Raw genomic sequence first — 21,936 nt, forward strand, 5'->3', positions numbered from 1 at the left:
GTGTATCCTTTAAAAATTTTGCAGCTTTAGGTGAGGGCTACTTTTGAAATAGGTAACATTGTTTTATCTTTTTAATGTTCTCACCTTCCATTTCAGTTCCAGTTGTCAAAATGTAGAATTTAGACTGTCAAATATTAATTATTTGTCAAAACCCGTCACGCATTAAAGTAATTTAATAATAGCTGAGAGGGAATTGTTTCTCAGTAGACAGACAAGACATTCATGTTTATTTTGTAACCACCAATAAAAATGGCTCCCACAATGGCAGCAACCATACAATATTGTATGTAATCTCCACGAAAATGAAACTTCATTTTAGAGGTTAGAAACTTTAGAGGTTCTTTTTATAAAGAGGTTAGAATTAATGTGTTTAAAGATGTGGAGTTCTTTGTGGAACACCTAGATACATCTAAATCCGGGGTGAATATCTGGACAGGATTGGTGCCTATTCTATAACTTACATTCTTCCGCTTTAAAAAAGGTAAGGTTTTCTAGCAAATTATTATAATATTTTCTTTTTATAAACTTTGGTTTGTATATACTCACTTATTGTTTCGTTGTCAGTAGATGTTACTGACGGTAACCACGATAACAATATGTATTTATTTTGTTAGAGACAATTGTTATAGGAATTAAATTGAACCCATTTCCTTATAAACAATAAAGCATAATAGAGCAATAGCAATTAATAGCCAGGGTCAAACTCAGAAAAACTGGAGGGTAGTGCTGATTTAACGTTCTTAGAAGAAACCGGAAATGAAACCCGCGCGCAGGCTTGTCACTTTATTAAAACGATGGCAGCACCATACACTTGATATTGAAGCATCTCGAAATTTTGATACAGGGAAATAAATAAAGTAATTAAACGATAACACGACAGTATTAAAATTAAAAGTTGAGCAAGTGTATACATTAATGCTAATAGAACTTACGTTTACATTTGCTTTGCGCGTGAGTAAAGTAGACCTCTATTTACATGCAGGGAAGAACGCGTAAAAAAAATCGACACTGCGGTAACGCTCTCCGGTACCTACGGAACCGTCGCCGTTTCCTTTCTTAAATTTAACATTGCAATGATGGCACCCTGAGTACAAAAAAAAATTGATCGCTAACCTACTAGTACAGGAATGTCAAATTCACGAGTGGGATTGCATAGTTTTGTGTTTAACCCGCGGATCCGTCAACACGTAATTATTCGGGAGGGCTCGCGGTATTTCCGGCAACTTATCGCCGGGATGTCGATGACTGATCGTGGGCGGTTTCCTACTGGTCTTGTTGATTTTTGTACTGCTCAAACCCGACACGGGATACTTTGCGCGCGCAGAACTTCGAATCTGACGCGGCGGCGAACCACCTTCGCCCGGATGCTTTGGCATTACGAACGCTTTCGTTTGCTTGATAAGCGATCGATCATTGCACAACGCGGAAATTAGAGGCAAGTCCATTTTCTTGCTTTTCTCTCTAAGAGTACGGATATCGAGCGAGGTAGCCCGGTCGCTGCCCAGCTCGGTCGCATTTTTCGGGTCGAGAAGGTTGTGTTTCTTCAATAGGGCGGTATTCTTTTCCGGGATCGGTGGCGGTGGCGGTGGTAGCCTTCGAAACTTCGGGGGTTGCGGCGTCTCGAGCGAGTTCAAAATGTTATCGTCCGACCTGGTCCTCATAAACCTGGACGGCCGGTTCGGCGGTAACGGTGGCGGCGGAGGATCCAAACTGCCGGTCGACGAAATGCTAGCCGCGCCGTAGACTGGTAGTTGCACGTACGTGTCTGATAGGTTCTGACTAGACGCGTATCTACCGATATAAGGCGTGCTGCGATAGAACACCGGCTGGTGAGCGAGAGCCGCGAGTAGTGAACCCTGTTTGGCCTCCAAATACTCCTGCTTACTTATGGCCGGCTCTTTTAAAGGAAACACGACGAAATCCACGTCGCTGTACATCTGCTGTTGATACTGTTCGATCTGAGATCGCGACAGTTGACTCGTATATACCGTGGCGATGGTTGGCGGTGGCGGTGGCGGCGGCTGTCTCGGAGCGGGCGGCGGTGGCGGTAAAAATGTGCACGGCACCAAGACGCTGGTTTTGCTAGCCGCCACGTCCATGTAACCGTTCGGACTGATGATGCCGCCGCCGGTGACGCTAAGCTGGGGTCTGAGCACTTTCGGGGGTATGGGCGGCACGTAACTGGGCGTCGAATAACTCGGGGACGAGGACACGCTGACCGCACTAGCGTGGGCCGTCAAAATATTTGGTGATCTCGTTGTGATAAATCTAGCGGCCGCTTCTTCGAAAGGATAGACTGGAGGTGGCACCGGTGTGATATTGTCGGGATACGGAGGCGGGTCTTTTAAAGACATCTCCGACAGACAACTGGAAGTGTCGACGTCTATGACGAAATTTTCCATCTCTTTGATTTTCATCGGTTCCGGGTAAGGGGGCGGGGGAGGTCTGAATCGCGGCTCGGCGCTGTCGGTTCTTTTCGGCGGAATCGGCGCGTAGCCCTGATAAGTCGACGGTAACGTTACGTAATCCGAATCCGAATCCAAGGTGTGACTGACGCTTTTGGAAGACGGATATTTGCCGACGATCAAGTCGGAAAGTTGGGTCGCCGTCAACAGCGACTGCTTGTTGTTAGTTGGGTCGCTTCCGTCTCCGTGGAACGAGGAATTGCTGACGTTGGAATTGGTTCTGTCCCTATATGGTCCGTCAATTTGATCGCTGCCCATAGTGAGGAACGCAGAATCCCTTCCGTTGCCGAAAGCCTCGCTTGGATTGACGTAGTGCTCGGTTGAGTTCGAGGTGTACTGCTCGCTCGACGTTAACGTGTAAACTCCGCTGGTGTGACTACTGGGAGGCGGTCCCGACGCATATACCGGTTCCCTTATATCTATTTCGATACAAGTCGCGTCGCTGACGGCGGAATTCTGAGCGGTGTGGGAATAACCGAGTTCCAAGCTGCTGCTGGTTGAAGGCCTTCGTCTTTTTGGCTCTAAAATAAACAATAAGTATGCTAATAGACCGCAGGTGACAATAGGCATGTTTCCACATCAAATGACGAACTGGTTTCTTAAATTTTCAAGCCGTTCCTATCAAATTCAAGAGAAATCCCAAATTTGTTTCTGAACGATGTAAATGATTAGATTAATCTTAAATAATAGAGAAATAAGAAAAGTCGACCAACTCTTTTGTCTATCTAACTATCTTTATTGGTTGTTACTTTGTTCTGCAATCATAATTTATATATACATGCTCATTATCGCTGAATTTTAATAAAAATGTGACAATTTCTATGACTTTTATTAGTATGTATTTAATTTTGTGCGCATATACGTAAATTTATTTGTATCGTTCAAGAATTTACTTCCAAAAATCACTGGTTCTTTGATTCAATTTCTGAAAAAATTGTCAAATCAGAGTCGTCAGTTTCGGATGACACTGAATATTCATATTCATCTGAGGAATCCATTTTTCATATTCTTCCAAACTGTGCTTTAATTTTTTACTTTTACAAAGAAAATATTGCTAATAATAAAATCTCGAAACCAAATATAAATCAAAATCAAAGGATTTATTGCTAAAACGTAGCGATAGATGTCGGTCGTGAAACGTATACAGAATGTTAGGTATGGACCGAAGATTTGGTTTAGTTTTTTCTTTATCGTAATGTTAAAAATTCGTATGCAAAACAGAAAAATTTAATATAGTTAACCAATGCGCAATAAAGCATATTTGAATAAAAACAATATAAATTAGAATTCGGAAACCCTTATATACTTCTTGCTGGTTTTATGCGTCCTGTCCTGAAGCCCATAATATAAAAATTGCTTTAATAATTAGCTTACCAGCTCTACCATAAAGCTACTAGATAAATAGGGCTCTAAAGACAGTAACAAAATTGATGCATCTGAAGCGTCTGTAACACTTTCATGATCTACCCTAACACTAACCTACTGTGTCGCTTTCTTGACACTTAGTTTTTTTTTTAGTAGTTTTGCCGGAACTGTCAGCGACTATGTTAGTTGTTGAACGTCGACAGATCTTGGTTAAAAGCGAGATTAGAAATGACAGATTTTATTGTATATTAGATGCAATCACCAAAAACTTTATTAGAAGTCCACTCACTTGTCTGAACTGGCGTCACAACAACAGTGCTACAGGAAGAGCTGCATTGCGATCCCGCGCATTTGATACTGGCTGTTTTCCCGGAACTCTCACTTGTAGCTTGTTTGGGCGACTCTTCTTCTTCTTCCTCCTTCAAGGAAATGGTTGCGAGAGCGGCAGTTGCAGACGCGGCAGATGTCCGGCTACTAGCTGGGGCACTGTCCAGCAGGTGAGCTAGAGCCAGACTCTCCGTAGACGGCGCAGGTGGACTGGTTATCATAATTTCTAATTCATCTTCGGAATGAAATCGGTCGCTGACGATTCCAGACGTGGTGTTCGACGAAGTCGAACTGATAACGGAGACCCTTTGATCGCAGTCCCATCTCTGTCGCTCTTCTTCTTCTCGACGCGCTTCGTTGAGACGTGGGGCGACGGCCATACTGAACTGGTGCGTCGCTTTGCACAGAGCGAGAAGCAGTCGACTCTTTTCATCACTGGTGGTGTAGAGGGTTAGCTTTTCGTGGCTGGTGCGAATTTCGAATTTCTTGCGTTCGAAACTGAGTTTGCTTATACTGCTCCAAAGGAATATCGAGGGCGGGTTATTGTCGGGACACACTCGCAAACCCTTAGCGCAAACCGCCAGGAGAAGCGACCCGGGTGGCGATTCAGTTTTCGAAGCTTTTAACCTGGAATGGAATACGGACGTTTATAATATTGGAACGTACAATAACAGACAGGGAACCAACCTAAATACATGAGCATTAACCGGTTCCTGCAACTGGCACGCTTCTGCTATGAAACGCGTCCTGGCTTCATTTTTGGACAACTTCCGGTGGGATCTATGGGCTGCCTCGATAGCGCGTAAAGCAGCTGGTCCCCGCATGTTAGGTGGTACATAATCCTCTGGTCTGAAACTAAAATCACTTTTGTAGATGGTGATTATGAAGTACTTGCTGTTAGTAATCGGAGAGACGTTTGACTCCATGGCATTTCGTTCTTTAAATACTTTAACTAAGTAATAAAAAACTCAACTCCAGGAAAGGTGAATTTTTTGATTTTAATGCGTCAATTCAAAGACAATCACGATGTCACATAAAAATTTCTTTCTATTGCCACGCTTTTACAAAACACCTTGTATAATTGAGATCTTCGAATTCTCCAAGAGCAGGATTTAATTGTTCTTTTAATATTATTTTTAACCGTCCAACTTCCAAGAGATTTTCACCACGTGACAACTTGGGTCGACGTATTTTTATTGTTTCGTAACATATTCGGGACAAGAAATCTAAATATTTAATTTCTAAGAAGGACCGATCTCCAGGAAAACGGCTCGCCAATTTAGCAACGCGGCGAGGCGAGTCATCAAAATTTGCGCAGATACCAGCGGTGGCTGGGACTAGTTTCTGACCACACACTGCTATAGTTTTTCGATACAATCGCATTTTTGTTTTGCGAATTATACCTTTATTGTTATAGTTCATAAAGAATCGTTTAGGATTAAGACTTAGACTTTCGAAAAGTTAATGATTTCTCCACCATGTTGTTTGTTTCTCCATAATGAAACAGATACATTTCACGTGCCCTTTTTAATCAGTTTTTCTATAATTCTAAATTGACCATTCGATATACACTGAAGTACCGAAAGTAAGAAAGAAAGAAATTACCAAAATTTTAACTTGGTTAAAATCAAAGTGAGCGTACTAAAGATTTTTCCGACATGGTTTAAAATAATTTTTAGCAAAAAAAAAAACAATTTGTTAAACGGCAAAAAAACTCCTTACTTTTTATACACATCTATATTATATTGCTAGAATTTCAATTTTAATAGAGTTTACTACTTGCTATCTTACTATAATCGGGTTAAAATAATGTACCCACTCGTAGTATGCAACCAATTATACTTGTGAATTTTGCTCGCAATTATGATATAAATTTTAAACAATTACCTAGTATTTTCATTAAAATCTCCCAAATCCGCCTGTAACGAAAGACCCGCCAGATGGGCGGCGTGTTCTCCTGCCGCCCCTGAGGCGGCATTGACTCGCAGCTGCAAGTAGTAGTGGTTTCTTGTAGTTTCGTCTCGCAGAAGGAGTGGACTGTCCACGTAGTACTGAACGCGGAAATAGAAGGCCAAAGCCGGACGTCCGTTCGCGTCGAGGCCATGACTGTGAGAAGATCGCCAACTTTTTGGGGCGTATTTCGATAACTTGCTATCTGGCTCTGCGAAGAGGTACTCGCCGTCTGAAACATCAATTTCCATCAGATATTTCCCGTTTGCTTTAACTTAGTACCACATTCCATTCGAACACCCCCCGTAACGTAAACACGAAATATTTTACTATGTTCGTGATCCCTATAGGTGATACAGGGTGTTCGGAAACTTCGGAAAGTCATGCAACAAAAATTCGAAATCGTAATATTTTCCGAGTTATAGCTTGTCAAAAATCATTTTTTTCAAATTTTATTTTAAAACAAGAGTAACATTTTTTGAGGATTTGTGATTCTGTTCTATTTTGCAATATCAGTCTAAATAAATGAAATACAGGGAAAATAAAAAAAATATATTCTAGGTAAAGTGCCCTCTAGTGACAGATTTCTGAAACACTTTTCTTTTGTAACGATGACTTATACTCAATCAGGGATGTGTCTAAAATATGACTTTTGATAAGCTATAACTCGGAAAATATTACGATTTCGAATTTTTGTTACATGACTTATTACACAATACACAATTCTAACCTTTGTAATGATTATTGAATATTTTCACAACTTTGGAAGTTACACGGAGATTGATTTTCATAAAAAAAGTTAAAAAGTTATCATTACCACAAATTTGTTGTGGTTTATTTATGCTACAATTGTCGATTTTTTGTCTTAAAATTTTTTTTTTTAATCCCTAGTAATACTAATTTCATGCGAAAATTAACATTACCAGTTACTGAATATTTAGTTTATGCGTCTAATCCATTCAACAACAACTCAAAAGTGTAAGTTTCAAGTAATGCTGATTTGATGCGGCAGTTAGATTTAGCATTTAGCATTTAGATTTAACATTGCGGGAATTGTTTTTCGTTTACGGAAAATTTACGAAAAAAAAGTTACCCATAATCCATAAACAAAATAATCAGAAAATGAAAGTTTTAATAGTGGTAAGGATAATTTTCGCATGAAGTTAGCATTACCAAAGTTTTTTTTTCGAAGACCACGGCGCAACATTTTTTTTAAAGACAAATCTACGAAAAAAAAATTAATCCATCCAAATCCATAAACAAAATATTTAGAAAATGCAAGTTTTAAGGGTTTTAAGGGTATGCTAATTTCTGGTTGAAATAAACAATACCAAGGAATAAAAAATTTTTTCTAACAACAAAAAAGTTATAATACTTAAACAAAATATTCAGAAAATGCAAATTTTTAAAAGTTTTTTAAGCATTGCACTACATTTCTTTTCTTATATACGACAAATTTACAAGAAAAAAGTTACAACAATCAATGAACAAAATATTCAGAAGGTTTAAGCGTGAAAGTGAAAAGACCCAGTTCGCTCTGCACTGGGAGACTTTACCGGGACCGAGACAGTCGAGGGTTCTAATTCTCTACGCCAGGGCTTTAAAATTGCGTCCTAAGAGGACACTGCCATCTAAGACAGCAGCTCCATAGGGTGGGCCACAACAGCACATGGCTATGTTTAGACTAGGAGGAAACTAAAATTCATCTCCTAGCTAGCTGCGCAGTACTAGGGGGTACTACGAGTTCAATTCGTTGAGAACGAGGAACTATCCAAAAACTCCCCATGAAGTAGGTAGTGAACTTCCCCGAAAGTACCAGGCTCCATCTTTACTTTTTCAGATACATTTTGGACATCGATATATAAACGTCTACACGTGATTTCGTAGATATTTTATTTAAAATACATAATATTTGAGTTACAATATAAAACATACCCTAGAGGGTACGCTAAATGGAATGCCTATGCATTAAGCTTAAAGGCTTTAAATAAAAACAGTTCTAATAATGATAATAAATAATGCGCGAAACCGCTTTATCCATTTTTCATTAACACAATTGTAATATTATTATCTTGACGTTTTTTTAACTTTCAATATTTATTTAAAATAAATGTAATATATGTAATGTATTTTTTTAATCTTAAAAATAAATTAACTCAGTTTGCAATACCAACTGACTAGGACATAAAAAATAAACATATACCTACATATTTATACCATTTTGCAAACTCATCCAACAATTTACTGAGGAAAAAAACGTGTAGGTACCCACGTAATATTCGATTTCGATGAATTTTCTTATTGCGTACGCAAAATTAATTAACACAGCGTAATATTTATGCGCTTTTCCGATGTACCTTGTCACATGGAAAACGTTTAATTCAGTTAGAAAGAATTTAAATCGAAGGTCGCGTAGCCTTGATCTTTAAAACGGAAAAAAATGGGCGTAGCGCGAGCTTCGTGGTACAAAAAGTAAAACGCGTCAAGCGACTTAATTATGCATCGAACATTAGTATAATACGTGACAAGTTTGATTCACTAATCATGTATGTGACTTATTATATGTCGCAATCGAGTAAAATGAAAAGCAACTTAAATATGTACCGTATTTAACCCACAACTTTGGTTGGGGTAGAAAAACAGGGCCAAAATGGCAAAATTAGATGGAAAGGATTTCCGAAAACTTAACTTCAATGAGCTAATATTAGAAATAGAGACTTATGTGCAGTCGAGGGGGGCTGACATTTATTGGGTCCCTCTATCCGAAGGTACCAAAAAAGCAATTATAGATCGTACCGCTCGCCTTTAGGAATGGAATGTATGAGGTTAAAAATTACAAAAAAAATTGTGGCTAAAAGCAAAGTATAGGTAAAATAACTTATCGATATGTTCAAGAAATTTCGGATTCATGATCACCGAAAACCCCATTGCAAAGTTTTACCCACTTTTGGGCTGAAAAGTCGGCTCGCTTATTTACAATCATGGGCGCTTGTATATGTTACAAATTAATTGCGACTAAATGGATGGGGTAGGTGAAACTTTGAGGCACTGCGGAGAGACCTTAATATACCTTCGATAAAAATGTCAGCTTTTCCGGACAAAGAAGGTATTTAAAAAAAATAAAACGTAAATCTTTTCGTGAATTACTTTGTTAGCAGCGACGAAATTTTGAAAGTCATTAAACGATTTTTGATAGCTCTTCGATTACTTATATTAAAAAAATAACGTAAATGCAAACGCAAATGAAAAATAAGTACTAAATTAAGTAGATCAGTAACTAATATTTTGTCACCAATTACGAAATTTTTAGTTTATTGCGTGTTTTTTTGTTCTACTCCCTACTCTATAAAATACCCAAATATGCAAATCAATGAATGGTCAAGTTCTTTACCCATGGCTGGGACATTTACAGAATGTTTTCGGTAAATTCTAGTTATGATATTTTGAAGTTTGTCAGTTTTGAGTCACTGAATCACAAATGTTAAAATATAAATCTAGTCTAACCTCCCAAGCCGTGACTAAAGTACGGCAACCGCCGAAAGTGACTCACGATAGCTTTTTAAAAATCATATGTAATGATGAGTAGAAAAATTATGCTATCTATTTATTCGGCAATACTTTATGTGTTATTAAATTGACTATAACTTTAAAAAAACGAAACACCACTTTACGTCACTGGCGTCTTTTTACGAGTACCACAAATAGCTAATGTCGACTCTAGGAAAGGCGCCTAAACTCTTGGTTAAGAAATTCAGTGGTAAAATAGTATTTTATGAAGGAATGTTTTTAAAGGTCGAACTCTAATGTCAGTTTCTAATGTACCATCATAAACTAATGTCGCAATTCTTGTGTCCTAAATTCTTGATGGATTCGCGCAAGCACCCATTACCATTAATTTAACACTAATTTAAATTTAACATTAAAATTAAGCAAAGGATGGCTTGCAGAAAGGTTTTGCTTACATCAACTACGAAATATTTAAAGTAGGTTTATTTTCTAGCTTGTTTTGCCTTTAATTTCATAAACTACAAGACATAAGCGTCAGGAAGAAAAAAATTTCTCAAAATCAGCTAGTATTGTTAGAAAACCTGCAAAAGATTTATCACCGCCGCCGGTGAGTAGGGGAAGCTCCTGGATATCACCAGTATATTACTATATCTTCAAAATGTCCTATCCGATTTCAACAAACTCAGACTTGTTTGAAAGAATTAGTGTAGTAAGTAGAAATTAAATGTCTATAGTCTACCTCAGAAACGTTTAGAGTAATAAAACCTCATCAGATATGCAAATGGACTACAGAGTGGTCCGACCAATACTGAAACTACTTTTATTGTTTCGCATTGATTCCATTGCAATTTTTTCTTTTTATATCTATTACAGGTAGTACCACCTGATCCTGATCTGAGTAACCGGCACTCCTCTTAATGATATAATGTCATCCTGTCAAGCTGCATTAATACCTCATCTAGGGTGGGTATTTCTTTTATTTCTCTTGTATTGAACGACTTTTACTACCCAGTCTGGACTTTTCTTGAGAGGTTTTAGTCGACCTGCTGTCTTTCGCTCCCACAATAATCTAAAAATTTTTCAATCTCAATCATTCCCAAAACATCGGCTGACACTTTCCTGTAATTAATAATATTTTTTTCACTCACTGATAGTGGTGCATAATAATGTGAACTTGCTGCTTAACAGCAAATTATAATGCGTTAGACTACACATACATGGTAAGTGCCCAAAAATGGCAATATTTTAATAATTCTGCTGCGCAAAGTTCACCTACACCTATGACCGACACTGAAATTGAGCGGCGCTGGAAATCTCCAAAATAAAAATAATTATTTCCGTAAATACCCATGAAAAACGAAAAATTTTACTCACCAGGGAAATTTAAAAATCAATCTGGAAACCAAAACCCGTATTCTTGAAAGTGGGTATTAGGAACTCGGCGAAAGGATGATTCTTTTTTGCCAAATGTCTCGACATCATTTCTACCAATGAACGTCGGTAATTTCATCCGACCCCAATAATAGATCATGATTTTGATAGTCAATTGTTATTTTAGCCTATTCCTTTTAACGGAAAATGGGGGTGCAAATGTAATAATGACCCACTATTAGCGTTGTGGAATTGATCGGTCAATTTTTTTTTTAGGTCAATTGACCGAAATAATTTTAAAATTTACAATGAAATTTATATTTATTGATACTGTGCGATATGTTGCAGTACGTCGTTCTAAGAAATTAATGGAATCGATATTTTTATTGGAACTCCCCGAATCAGTAAGTATCGTATTTGGGTATTCGTTGAAGAGGGTTATAGGAAAATTCGACATCACAAACGCATAATAATTTATTATAAAACACATATTATTATTGAATAATGATAAATAAGACACACATGCAATTGCAAGATGTTATTTCAAACTTTTTGATCGAATTTGACTAGTCAAGGGCAAGAAAGGGCAGTGCAAAACAAAAGGATCTAATGATTTCCTATATAAAGGAAAAGCAGAATACATTTTCTGTTGAAACCTGTAAAGAGATCCCTTCGAATAAATATATATCGTAGAAACTCAATTTCCTTCAGAACATCCTCAAAGTCGGCATTGATAATATTCTCATGACCGGGGTCAAAAAATACTGCATTTTAACATTTTAGACAAACTCGCCAACTTTTGGCTATTTATAGGCAACATTTATAAGCTCTCACCTTAACTCAAGAGTTGCGTCTCTAGGCGCTTTTCTATAGAACGGATGCTAATAACTAGAGTTAGGATTTTATGTAAAAAACATCTTTAGTATTAGGAATATCAACTCAATATTTTGGATATACCCGTTTTAGAATGAAATAATTTTGGATTAACGATTTTTCGCAATGAAGCTTTAGAACATTTATTATTTGTTGTACATTAAGTGAATATTTTTTATTTTTCCAACATAAAAATCGCATATATTACAGGGATTGTCCAAACGGATATGATTAAAAATGAAATGTATCTGCAATATCGTGTACTTTCAATTTATAGCCTTCAAATTCCGTTACCTAAGGATTAAGCCCTCGTCCATTTTCTTGTTTGACGCTTTTATCTAATGTGATTTTAAGAACTGAACTGGGGTGCTTGTGATTGAATGAAATACATCCCACCTTCTTCATATGTACTTTTGAAATTTTCCAAGCATTTTTCACACTTTATTTGCTGTCCGAGCCTCCGTCATTGAATTCAAAATGGCGAAAGTGAATTATCATTTGGTGTCTGTATGGATTAAAAATCATCCAGAGCTATCTTTGGAAAAAGAAGAAGTATTCTGCAAGGCTTGTGGAAAAGTGGCGATTTACTTAATACTTTAATTTCGAACGTAAAAAGTGGTTAGACAGACGCAGCCTTATTTCACGCGAATCACTTTAATCAAATAAAAAAAACATTGTATTAGACTTTTCAGATTCAACTGATCAAAGCTAATTTTAGTTTTTTAAGTGGTTTTATTAGAAAATTAGAGACCGAACAAATGTCTTCGTTAGAGTCAATTTCAATAGTAGAAGAGTGCGAACATTGGTTGAAAAAAGTTCCAAGCAGAATAGGGAAAATTAGTGTAACAACAAAAAATGAAGAGTTTCAAATTTTTTTTTAATTTCAAAAATTGTATCATTAGATGCGACGGTTGATAATGATTTACATTATTTGGAACCAGAACATCCTTGCATCATTTAAATTCGCGCCAATTACTTCGGTCCACGTCGAAAGACCGTTCTCCAAGTACAAAAGCATATTACGCGATAAAAGACAAAAATTTAATTGTCAATTAGTACAATAATAATAATAAGCCTGATAGTAAAACTGGATAGCTTTTACCATAATGCTTTAATATAGGTTAGGTATAAGTATATAGATATAAGTCACTAATTTATTATTAGCTAATGTTAATAAATACTCTTAATTAAGTATTATTTTTTTGTCTAAAAACTGTAAATATAATGTAATTTTTTTCGTTGTTTGACTATTCTTTCCCTGATTTTCAGTAAACAATATATGTAAAAAACAAAGGGCATAAAATTACATAGATGGTAGAAAAAAGCATATATTTCGCATATTTTTTTAGAAAAAACAGACATTTTAATGCGCATATTTTAAGCATTTTGTGTGCATAAAAATCCGAACCCTAATAATACTTGGGCATGGAGACGATAGGAAAACGTTCGAACCAGTCGTTAGTATTAATATTAATGCTAGTGCAATATGTAAAACGGACAAAACAAAAGGATTCCTCAAAACGTAACATTTCGAGAAACAGTATAGACTCGGTCGTAGCAGAGGCCTCCTCCTGGAGCCCCCGTCGTCGTTAGGACGTGTGGCGCCCCAGGCGAAGCGTCTCTGACGTGGCGGAACCGAGGAAGGAATGCAGTCCGACAGCGCCACATTCCGCAGTGGTTCTGCGCCGGCCGGCTTGGACCGCGAACCCAGTGATGGAGTCGTCTACTCGAGTACGATCGACGAGGACCGGTTCATTGATTAAACGATGCGATGCCTGGTCGCGGAATAATTGAAACCAATATCATTTTGCGCGATATTTTTAGACCTTAGTCAAGTAGAAGACGATGAAAAAAAAATTATAAATAAAATGTGTCAAACTTTGCCGTTTATAGTTTTTTTAAAATGCAGAAGTATGCTCTATGATAAATCAACGCAGATATTTAGACAGAGATTTTTGTATATGCACATATAAGATCTACTAGTTTTATACTGAACATCTGTTCATGAATTAATTCATAACCACTTTGATTTCAGATACTAAATTCACGAACATCTTAACAAACTGATTGGCAAAGTAAAGGTTGTTCTAATTATAGTCAAATTTTTGCGCCAAATACACACAGTTACACCGACAGTTGAAATAAAGCAAAAATTGAGCTAATGTCATTATTATAAACAATTAAATACCCGCATCTAACCAATGTTTTACCATATAATATCAAAGATATTTATAATTATTCTCCCAAAACAATTGGAGTCACGAATTTATTTGGCATGAGCGGAGCGAGTGTTTAATAAACGATCGTAAGTTTTTGAGTAGATTTATGCACAAAAAAAGACAGGAATACATTCACTGACATGACTGTCAGAATTGACAAATGTCAAATTCAAGCCGTGCCGTAAAATTTCCGAAAACATCCGATTGCTCCCGAACGCGCGCGGCAATATCCTGGAAATGTCCGAAGTAGCTCGGATCCGTAGGAAACGAAACTGACGTGGCAAAATGGCACTTTCTGAACGCTGTATCGGTGTAGATCGGTGTATAATTAGGTATTTTACAGAGGAGAGTAGAAAAACATTTTTTTCCTACTTGTAAAATACTCGATTATACACCAATGTAGCGTGCGGAAAGCGTCCTTTTACCACGTGAGTTTCTCGTCCCACGGATCCGAGCCACTTCGAACAATAGGATATTTTCGTAGATTTTACCGCATGGCTTGGCGTTTGTCAATTCTGACAGTCATGTCATTGAAATGAAAAATGGACCTAAAAACTAATGATCACATGTTTGGTAAACTTTTATTAAACACTCGCTCCGCTGCTTTCCGCTGGCGTCAAATAAACTCCTGAGTCAAATGCCGTTTACCGCACTTGTTGCATAAATATACTAATATTAACGTCTTTATAGAAATTCGTCCTTAAAAGTGTCACATGTCATATATTATTTTTTTTAGCTTTTAGTATGAATAAGGAAATATTAAATTTTGATATTCGAGAGTTGCATCTCTCTCTTATCTCTATTTTCTCTACTTCATCTATTTTATCAAAACTTTCTGTTGACATCCTCGAAAACTGTTTAAATTGTTCAGGCTCCTTCTTGAACCTTCTTTTAACCAATGTTAACCCCCTTTAATTTTCATTTCTTAGCAGATGCCCTTCTTTCGATGGTAGGAAGTTGAAAATTATGAGCAGCAATTATAAAATCAACAACTAATTCTTCTCTGCTTTCGACGGGTCACAACGAATTTTTATTGATCCACATATGTGTCCATTCACTAGTCTTACTGATGAAGTTTTGTTTCAAGAAGAGTTCAAATTAATAAATGTTGATAATATCAAATATTTTAAAAGCCCTTTGGTTTCCAGTATCCATGAGCAGCAGTTTATTCGCAATGCGAAAATACTAGATAAATTTAATAACATTGTATCATTTCTATTTCCTCCTTTTTAATTCTTATAGTCTAGGCATAACTTTGTTACATTGGAGCCCGATAAAATTTCTCGTTATTGGTATACCTATTGTTGCTTAAAAATCTTAATCTTTTGTAAACGCTTTAGTTCGATTAAAAGCGATTTTACTTATTTGTTGCAAATGATGGTTAATTCAGCAAAACACAAAAAAATGAAAACGTTGCTAAAAGCATTGAGATTACGATAACAATTTTATTAATTCTTAATCGGTTATCGTTATAACTGGGATTGCGTGTTTTATTATTGTCGTCCACTTGCAGTAATTGGTCAAACTGCGTCAGAATCGTTAAACATAGACAAAATGGGTAACCGAGTTTTTTCCCTGGTCAATTCATTTAACCTGCCAGCCACAGTAATAATTGATATCTGTATTCGTATCCTCTCTATGAATACCTTGCAGGCAAAAATAGTGTTTGACCTAATCTAACAAATATTTGAGAAACACTTTTTTTTTCATTCTTTAGGAGATCATTGTATCTTTAAAACTTAGGGCTAAAAGAGAGGGTTTTTAAACGAAAAATCAGCATTTGTGATTTTCTTTTATATTTGGGCCATATCGACGAATTCAATTTTTTATTGATAGGATTTTTGTTGATATATTTCTTGTTTCTTACACCTTACATCTTACAAAAAAGATATGTTCATATTCTTGAGGCAGTTTTTCGAAGAGAATAAAATAGCCTTAGCAGATTATGATTATCTTACTTTGTTAATGGGCTATAACATAAAGTTCTCTTTTTTTAAATTCAACAACCCCAAGTAAAGAAATAAGGGAGGTGTGTGAAACTCAAGATTTAGTAAGAGGAGCAAGAAACTAAAGAAGGAATGGAGAGAATACGTAGACAGAATGCCAAATGATCGGTCCATTAAAATTGCAAAAGACTAAAAACCAAATACACCTCAACCACTTCTACGATCACCTAAAACGATATGTCTGGTCTTCAGGAATCCCAATTCCTAGCGGAAAAGCATAGACGGAAACACAGGACTTAGTACTAACGTAAGAAGTTCTGCATAATTGGAACAAGAGGAAGAAGCACTATTTTAGACAGTGGTAAATGACTGGACGCTAGATAAAAAAATAGGTGTGAAGATGAAAAGAGAGTGAATCCGCTATTGATAGCTCAAGGGGATTGAAATTACGCAAAAAGGGAAGGTTTTGACGGAAAATTTTAAAAAATTTGCCATGTATTTTTACATGTGAAAAATATTTTTATTTTATAAACCACTTTTTCATCTTAAATACCGGCCCAATAGTGTTGTTGCATCATTTGTATCCGTTTTAGATACTTCCCGATATTTTAACTGTCAAAAATCTTATAGATTTTTGTCGACATTTTTGTTTTTTGTTATTCGATTTTTTCTGATATCCTTCTTACTCACTTTTATAATCATCAATTACACTTTATAATTATATTTTAACCAAAACAGGGCCGTAACACAAATAATTAAAGTGCAACTGAAACTAAAATGATGTAAATTTTTAAAACTGAAAAATTTTCACTTTTGCTTCGCAGTTAGGAAACAGGTCCTAATAAAAATTTCATTATACCGTTTTTGAATTCTAAACACAGTAGGGGAGCAATATGCAAAAGGCATTTTTAATCGCTCTTTTCGCAAATTTTTGGATATTAATATCCAAACCATACCGGTCAAATTTGGAACTCCAATAATAGGAGTACAACCGGCTGAGTTTTACGCGTTTTTCTTCCTCTCTCCAAGCCTTTAACCGCACAACCCGAGAAGGAATTTATAGTGGAAACACACACACACGTACACATCCAGGCCCAGGTCAATAAAAAATGAAGGCAGCCGCCCGCGGCCAAAAACTTGGCGACGACCAAAAAAAAAACAATGCATCGCCGCTGTTAAGACAGGTAGCCGCGTTCGCGGGGTGGTGCGAGGTCGGGAGGGGGATTGGATCATTTGTATAACCGCGGAATGCGGCTCGGGCCGGTACAAACCGCGCCACAAGGCGAGGATCAGGTATTAAGGAATGCCGGACGAGAAACAGAGGCGTGCGTTGCCATCTGCGCAGCTTTCCACACTTTAATAACGTCCCGGAACGACCGGATTTTGATTCGGATTTTTTCATCGGGACGCTTTTATTTAGGGTGACTGTGGCATATTTGTAGCTGCTAATTTTACAAGGTATTTGGATACAGATGTGAAGGGGTTGATTCTTGGTTCAAAATAAAGGGTAGTTTATTATATAAACCTTGGCTCAAAACTCAACGATTGCGAGATACGACGCCACAAATATAGCAGAAAAATTAAGGTTTTATTTTTCATCCTAAAAAAGAAAGTAATGTATTATCGGCAATTATTTATTGCTTCAATTTGTTAGAATAAGTAGCGTTGATTGGGATTAAAATTTCTTGTTCTCCATGTTCTACGTAAGTGGGTTTTTTAATAACTTTCGCAATTTTGTTGTCCTACCTCTTTTCGTTTTTGAAAAAAAATCTCTTCAAAACTATTTTTGCGCAATATTTGTAACGCAATGTGCCCCCAATGGACCCAATATTCATATAACAAACAACCATCGAGAATGAACAAGGAATCACTCCCTTAAATTTTTCGCATTTGTTTTGAAGCACCTTGTATTGCTGCGGATACTGGTAAAGCCATCTTTGGACATTGCGTTGAACAACCAACATGGACGTTGACAGTTCGCATAGTTCGTTAATTCCACTGCTGTCGATCTTTTAATTTTCAAATTTGAATATTCGCTTTTATTTCATTCATTTTATTGATGTTTCGGAACACCTGTTTTTCTAAGAATCCGTAGAAAAAATGTTAGTATTTTAAATAAGTACCCAAAGAGTAAAAAAATACCTGATCTCAGAAATAAATAAAAAATATTAAAAGACCGAAACATGCAAACAGTAAATTCAAATTTCTGTTTACAAATGTTCACTTTATCCGCTATGGCTCCGTTTCTGCAGAGGTTTTTTGAATTATATAAGTAATTTATATATTTTTTAAGGAAACTTCCACGGCCTACTGTAATACTATTTACAAATCTTCGGGATAAATCAAAATTGCTGACGTTTCGCCAATCACCAGTTTCAGTTAGACTCTGAAGAAGTCACCATGATGATTTTATTTATTTTATCAACAACCGACCCCGGAGGAATCCAGAAGAACTTGTAGAAATTCTGATTATATTTATGTAATATCTTCGTTGAAGAACATTCCGATGTGGATAAACAATTTATTATTATTTATGAGTATTTCGTTGTTAAAATGTAATACTTAATACTGCGTTAACTATTTCATCATAGATAATCAGATTAATGTAAATTGTTAGTAAAACCCATAATCTACGAGCATATTAATATAATATTTTTCCCACTGTCAACTAGTCTATTGGTGGCCGATGGCTAGCGTTTATCCATTTTTCTTTTTTAAGGTGTGTCTCAAGGTTTTCTATTGGGGCCATTATTCATTTTTACAAGCAGGGTGTCCCAGTTAAGGATGGGGGACTAAGGTCTAGTACACGGTAAGTTATAGCGGACATATCACGAAGGTTCGTAAATTTTGGCACATTGTTTTGCGTTTTCAAAAACACAATTTTAAAATAACTTGAACATACCACGATGTACAATTTATAATTAATTTGTTTCTATAATACAATGTTATGCAACAAGTGCGGCAAACGGCATTTGACTTAAAAAGTTTACCAAACGTGTTGCATACTATACTTTTTTTACGAATGTTAGTTTTTGGGTACTTTTTCGCAAAACAACACGAATACATTCACTGACATCACCGTCAGAATGGACAAACTTCAAAATTGCAAGCGTGGGAAATATCTCCGAAAACATCCGATTTCTACCAAATCCGTGCCGTCAAATCCCGGAAATGTCCGAAGTAGCTCAGATTCATGGGAAACGAAACTGGCGTGGTAAAGTGACGCTTCCCGCACGCTAGATCGGTGGGTAATTAGGTATTTTACCGACGGGAGTAGAAAAACAATTTTACTACATTTAATTGTAGTAATAATCTAGAACTTCCTGCATGTATTTTTTTTAAGTAAAAAGTAATAGTAAAAAAAATGTAAGCGACATGTTGAGTGCTATTATTGTTATTAACTTGTAGTTAGATTATCGGAGGAGTCAATGCGGAATGGGCGATGCGCTATGCAGAAACTCTTTTGAAGGCTTACCACAAATTAAGGCCAAACCGAACAGATCGGTATCCAGCATGCCCTGCTGGGCAAAGTGCCTGCATGTTTGATGATAGAGCTCCCGTACTCTTGATTTGGCCTGAACGACGAAATAAAGGGTCTGCTGGTGCAGCAAATGAAGAGCCAGGAAGCGGGCAGATGGCGGTAGGGCTGGTGCCGGGCTGCACGCGGCCAGGGGGGCGCTCACCGTGCACAAGCCGGCGCGCATGACCCGCTCATCGCTTTAGGGGGTGCCGCCGGTAACGACGGGCCGCCCAGGAATCACCTAAAACAAATCAAAATTATTATCGTTATTACATACAAATCAATTGCAACTTTGTTTATTTTGTCATCACTAGATCAGTAAAACAATGTTATTTTGTAGAAAATGAATAGATTCCGGTTCAAAATAATCGATGTTGGCTAAGTACACGACTATTCTGAAGAATGTTGAACAGTGACAATAGCAAAAGTTATATCGCTCGTACTCTGAAAATTGCGTGGTCTGCGCATCTAAAGTAACACCGTTTAGATAAAAAATTTGCTGCTAGCAGCAGAAATGAAGTTCTGGAATGGATCCCCCTGTATTATATAGTCTAATCGAAAAATTCAACTTAATAAAATAAGATAAACACAAACATATACAAAATCGATCTATTAACTACAATAATAAGTTGATAAATAATTTTTAGATATAATCAGTTCGTTTTTCAATTTTCAATGTTTATTCGCCTTGAAATGAATTTGCTGATTTTTCGAAGAAATCGGTGGTGCCTTTCCCGAACCTTCTTGGCAAGATTAAGATCGTTTCCAACGCAACATTGTCGCCGTTTCATGGGCGACAAAATAAAACGGTTGTTAGCGGTGCATCAATTTCAACACGTATGTTTTTCTGTCCTCAATTGATGCTCTGACTGTGTTAGCACGGGTCTGTCAAAAAACATTCAATTCAATTTGAAATATTATCCAAAGAGTGTCACAGAGTTATCTCAAATTAATTATACTCCGTCTCTAAATGGTGCGAGGATCTTCTCTTAAATTAAATGAATAAAATAATAGCACAAACCCTACAATAAAGTCTGTATATGGGTATCAAAATATGATCGGATGCAACTTATATGTTCGTATTCCTTTCTCATCTGAGTAATATTGTTTCCCTCGAGAGATAAAAATATCTGGATGAAATGGTCTACCCGTTTAACAAAATTTTCTTCTTTGGGGTATTTTCCATAATGGCTGGGTTGAATAGCAACTTTACGTCTTTCACCTTAGAAGTTATGTTTCTTCTAGCGACCAATCCTTTCACTTGTGAATTGGGTTCATGTTGGATTTCATTCATAGAGATTGCCACCATCTTGGTATGAGCAGGATAGAAATATTTTGTTCTTCTTTCATATCTTCCACGAAATTTTTGTTTGAGTTTTTTCTATGCGACGTGAATGAAGGCTGGCGATACCAATAACCACTACTGAGTCAGTGGAAGGATATTTTACCATTTCTCCAAAGTAATCTCCGAAGTTATCGGCATTCATATCTTATAAACTCTCCATTTACGAATGTATCTTCGATTCGTACTATTAGTTTTGGTTAGTTTTCCTTTTCGCGATGGATTTTTATCTTGCTTTTGAGGGACGCGAACAAACATGTTATGGATTAATTAATTTTCTTAATTTAAAAGGTAAAAGAATTGAATAAAAATTAAAAATAAGAATGATTCTGCGCAGTCCGATGACTGTGATGAACAAAGTGGAATTGTCGTTCACGGCATCTAAAATTAAAACCGAAGATGCCTCTACGGCCTTTTATTGTCGGTTTTACTAGACAACTCGTCGCTGGTGTTTTTAGGAAACTTGTTTCGCCATTAACACGGAATTCCGAGCAGAATTCTTTCTAATTCCTACACACAAGGGACCCGCAAGAAAAACAAACCGCAGACGATACCAAATCGATCGTTACTGAAGCACCGTTACCCTTTTGACAAAAACTGCACAACGACCGCTCCGTATACGGTAAACGTTCTTAAAATGGAAAGTGTTTGTATGTCAAAGATTCGCCGCTGAATTAAAAATATCGAGCGTCCTGAATTGAAATGTTCACATGCGCGCGCTCGATTCATTGATCAAGTTAAGTGCGCGGCCATTGTCTCGAAAATTACTAAACACGAAAACGGCGAAACTAGTTTTGAACACGAGTAACGAGGCAGACGACGAAGTAACCCACGTTATCAGCTTTGAATCCAGCCGTGCGAACCTGTATATCGATTCCAGCTGAATATTAATTTTCAGGGGTTTAACATTTCTCGCAGCATTTATATACCTTCTCCGTAAAAATACCAAAATGAACATGGGCATTCGCCTTGTCCATTTTACCTTCATTCTGAAGCGATGTTCAAGAAAGCATTCGCGAATGTAACACAGGATCAAAGAATCAGTGGAGTA

The 21,936-nt window shown here is 36.8% G+C and overlaps 1 protein-coding gene across 2 annotated transcripts in view; it reads right to left on the reverse strand.

Moving 5' to 3' along the window:
* Positions 1-775: 775 nt before the first annotated feature.
* The window catches only part of LOC132704137 (protein expanded), a 37,393-nt gene continuing 16,232 nt past the window's right edge, over positions 776-21,936 (reverse strand). Inside the window, exons 1-6 of one of the 2 annotated variants that reach the window (XM_060673948.1) lie at positions 21,469-21,503; positions 19,499-19,784; positions 6,045-6,339; positions 4,845-5,012; positions 4,120-4,784; positions 776-2,986 (exon numbers count right to left, since the gene is read on the reverse strand). In XM_060673948.1, the coding sequence (XP_060529931.1) occupies positions 1,137-2,986; positions 4,120-4,784; positions 4,845-5,012; positions 6,045-6,339; positions 19,499-19,727 (3,207 nt within the window). In that variant the 5' untranslated portion in view covers positions 19,728-19,784; positions 21,469-21,503 and the 3' untranslated portion in view covers positions 776-1,136. Of the gene's footprint in view, positions 2,987-4,119; positions 4,785-4,844; positions 5,013-6,044; positions 6,340-19,498; positions 19,785-21,468; positions 21,504-21,936 lie in introns of those variants that run through there. The other variant, XM_060673946.1, reaches the window with a different exon arrangement.

Source organism: Cylas formicarius, unplaced genomic scaffold (genome assembly GCF_029955315.1).
Source record: "Cylas formicarius isolate icCylForm1 unplaced genomic scaffold, icCylForm1.1 PGA_scaffold_6__28_contigs__length_40554024, whole genome shotgun sequence".
Taxonomy (NCBI): domain Eukaryota; kingdom Metazoa; phylum Arthropoda; class Insecta; order Coleoptera; family Brentidae; genus Cylas; species Cylas formicarius.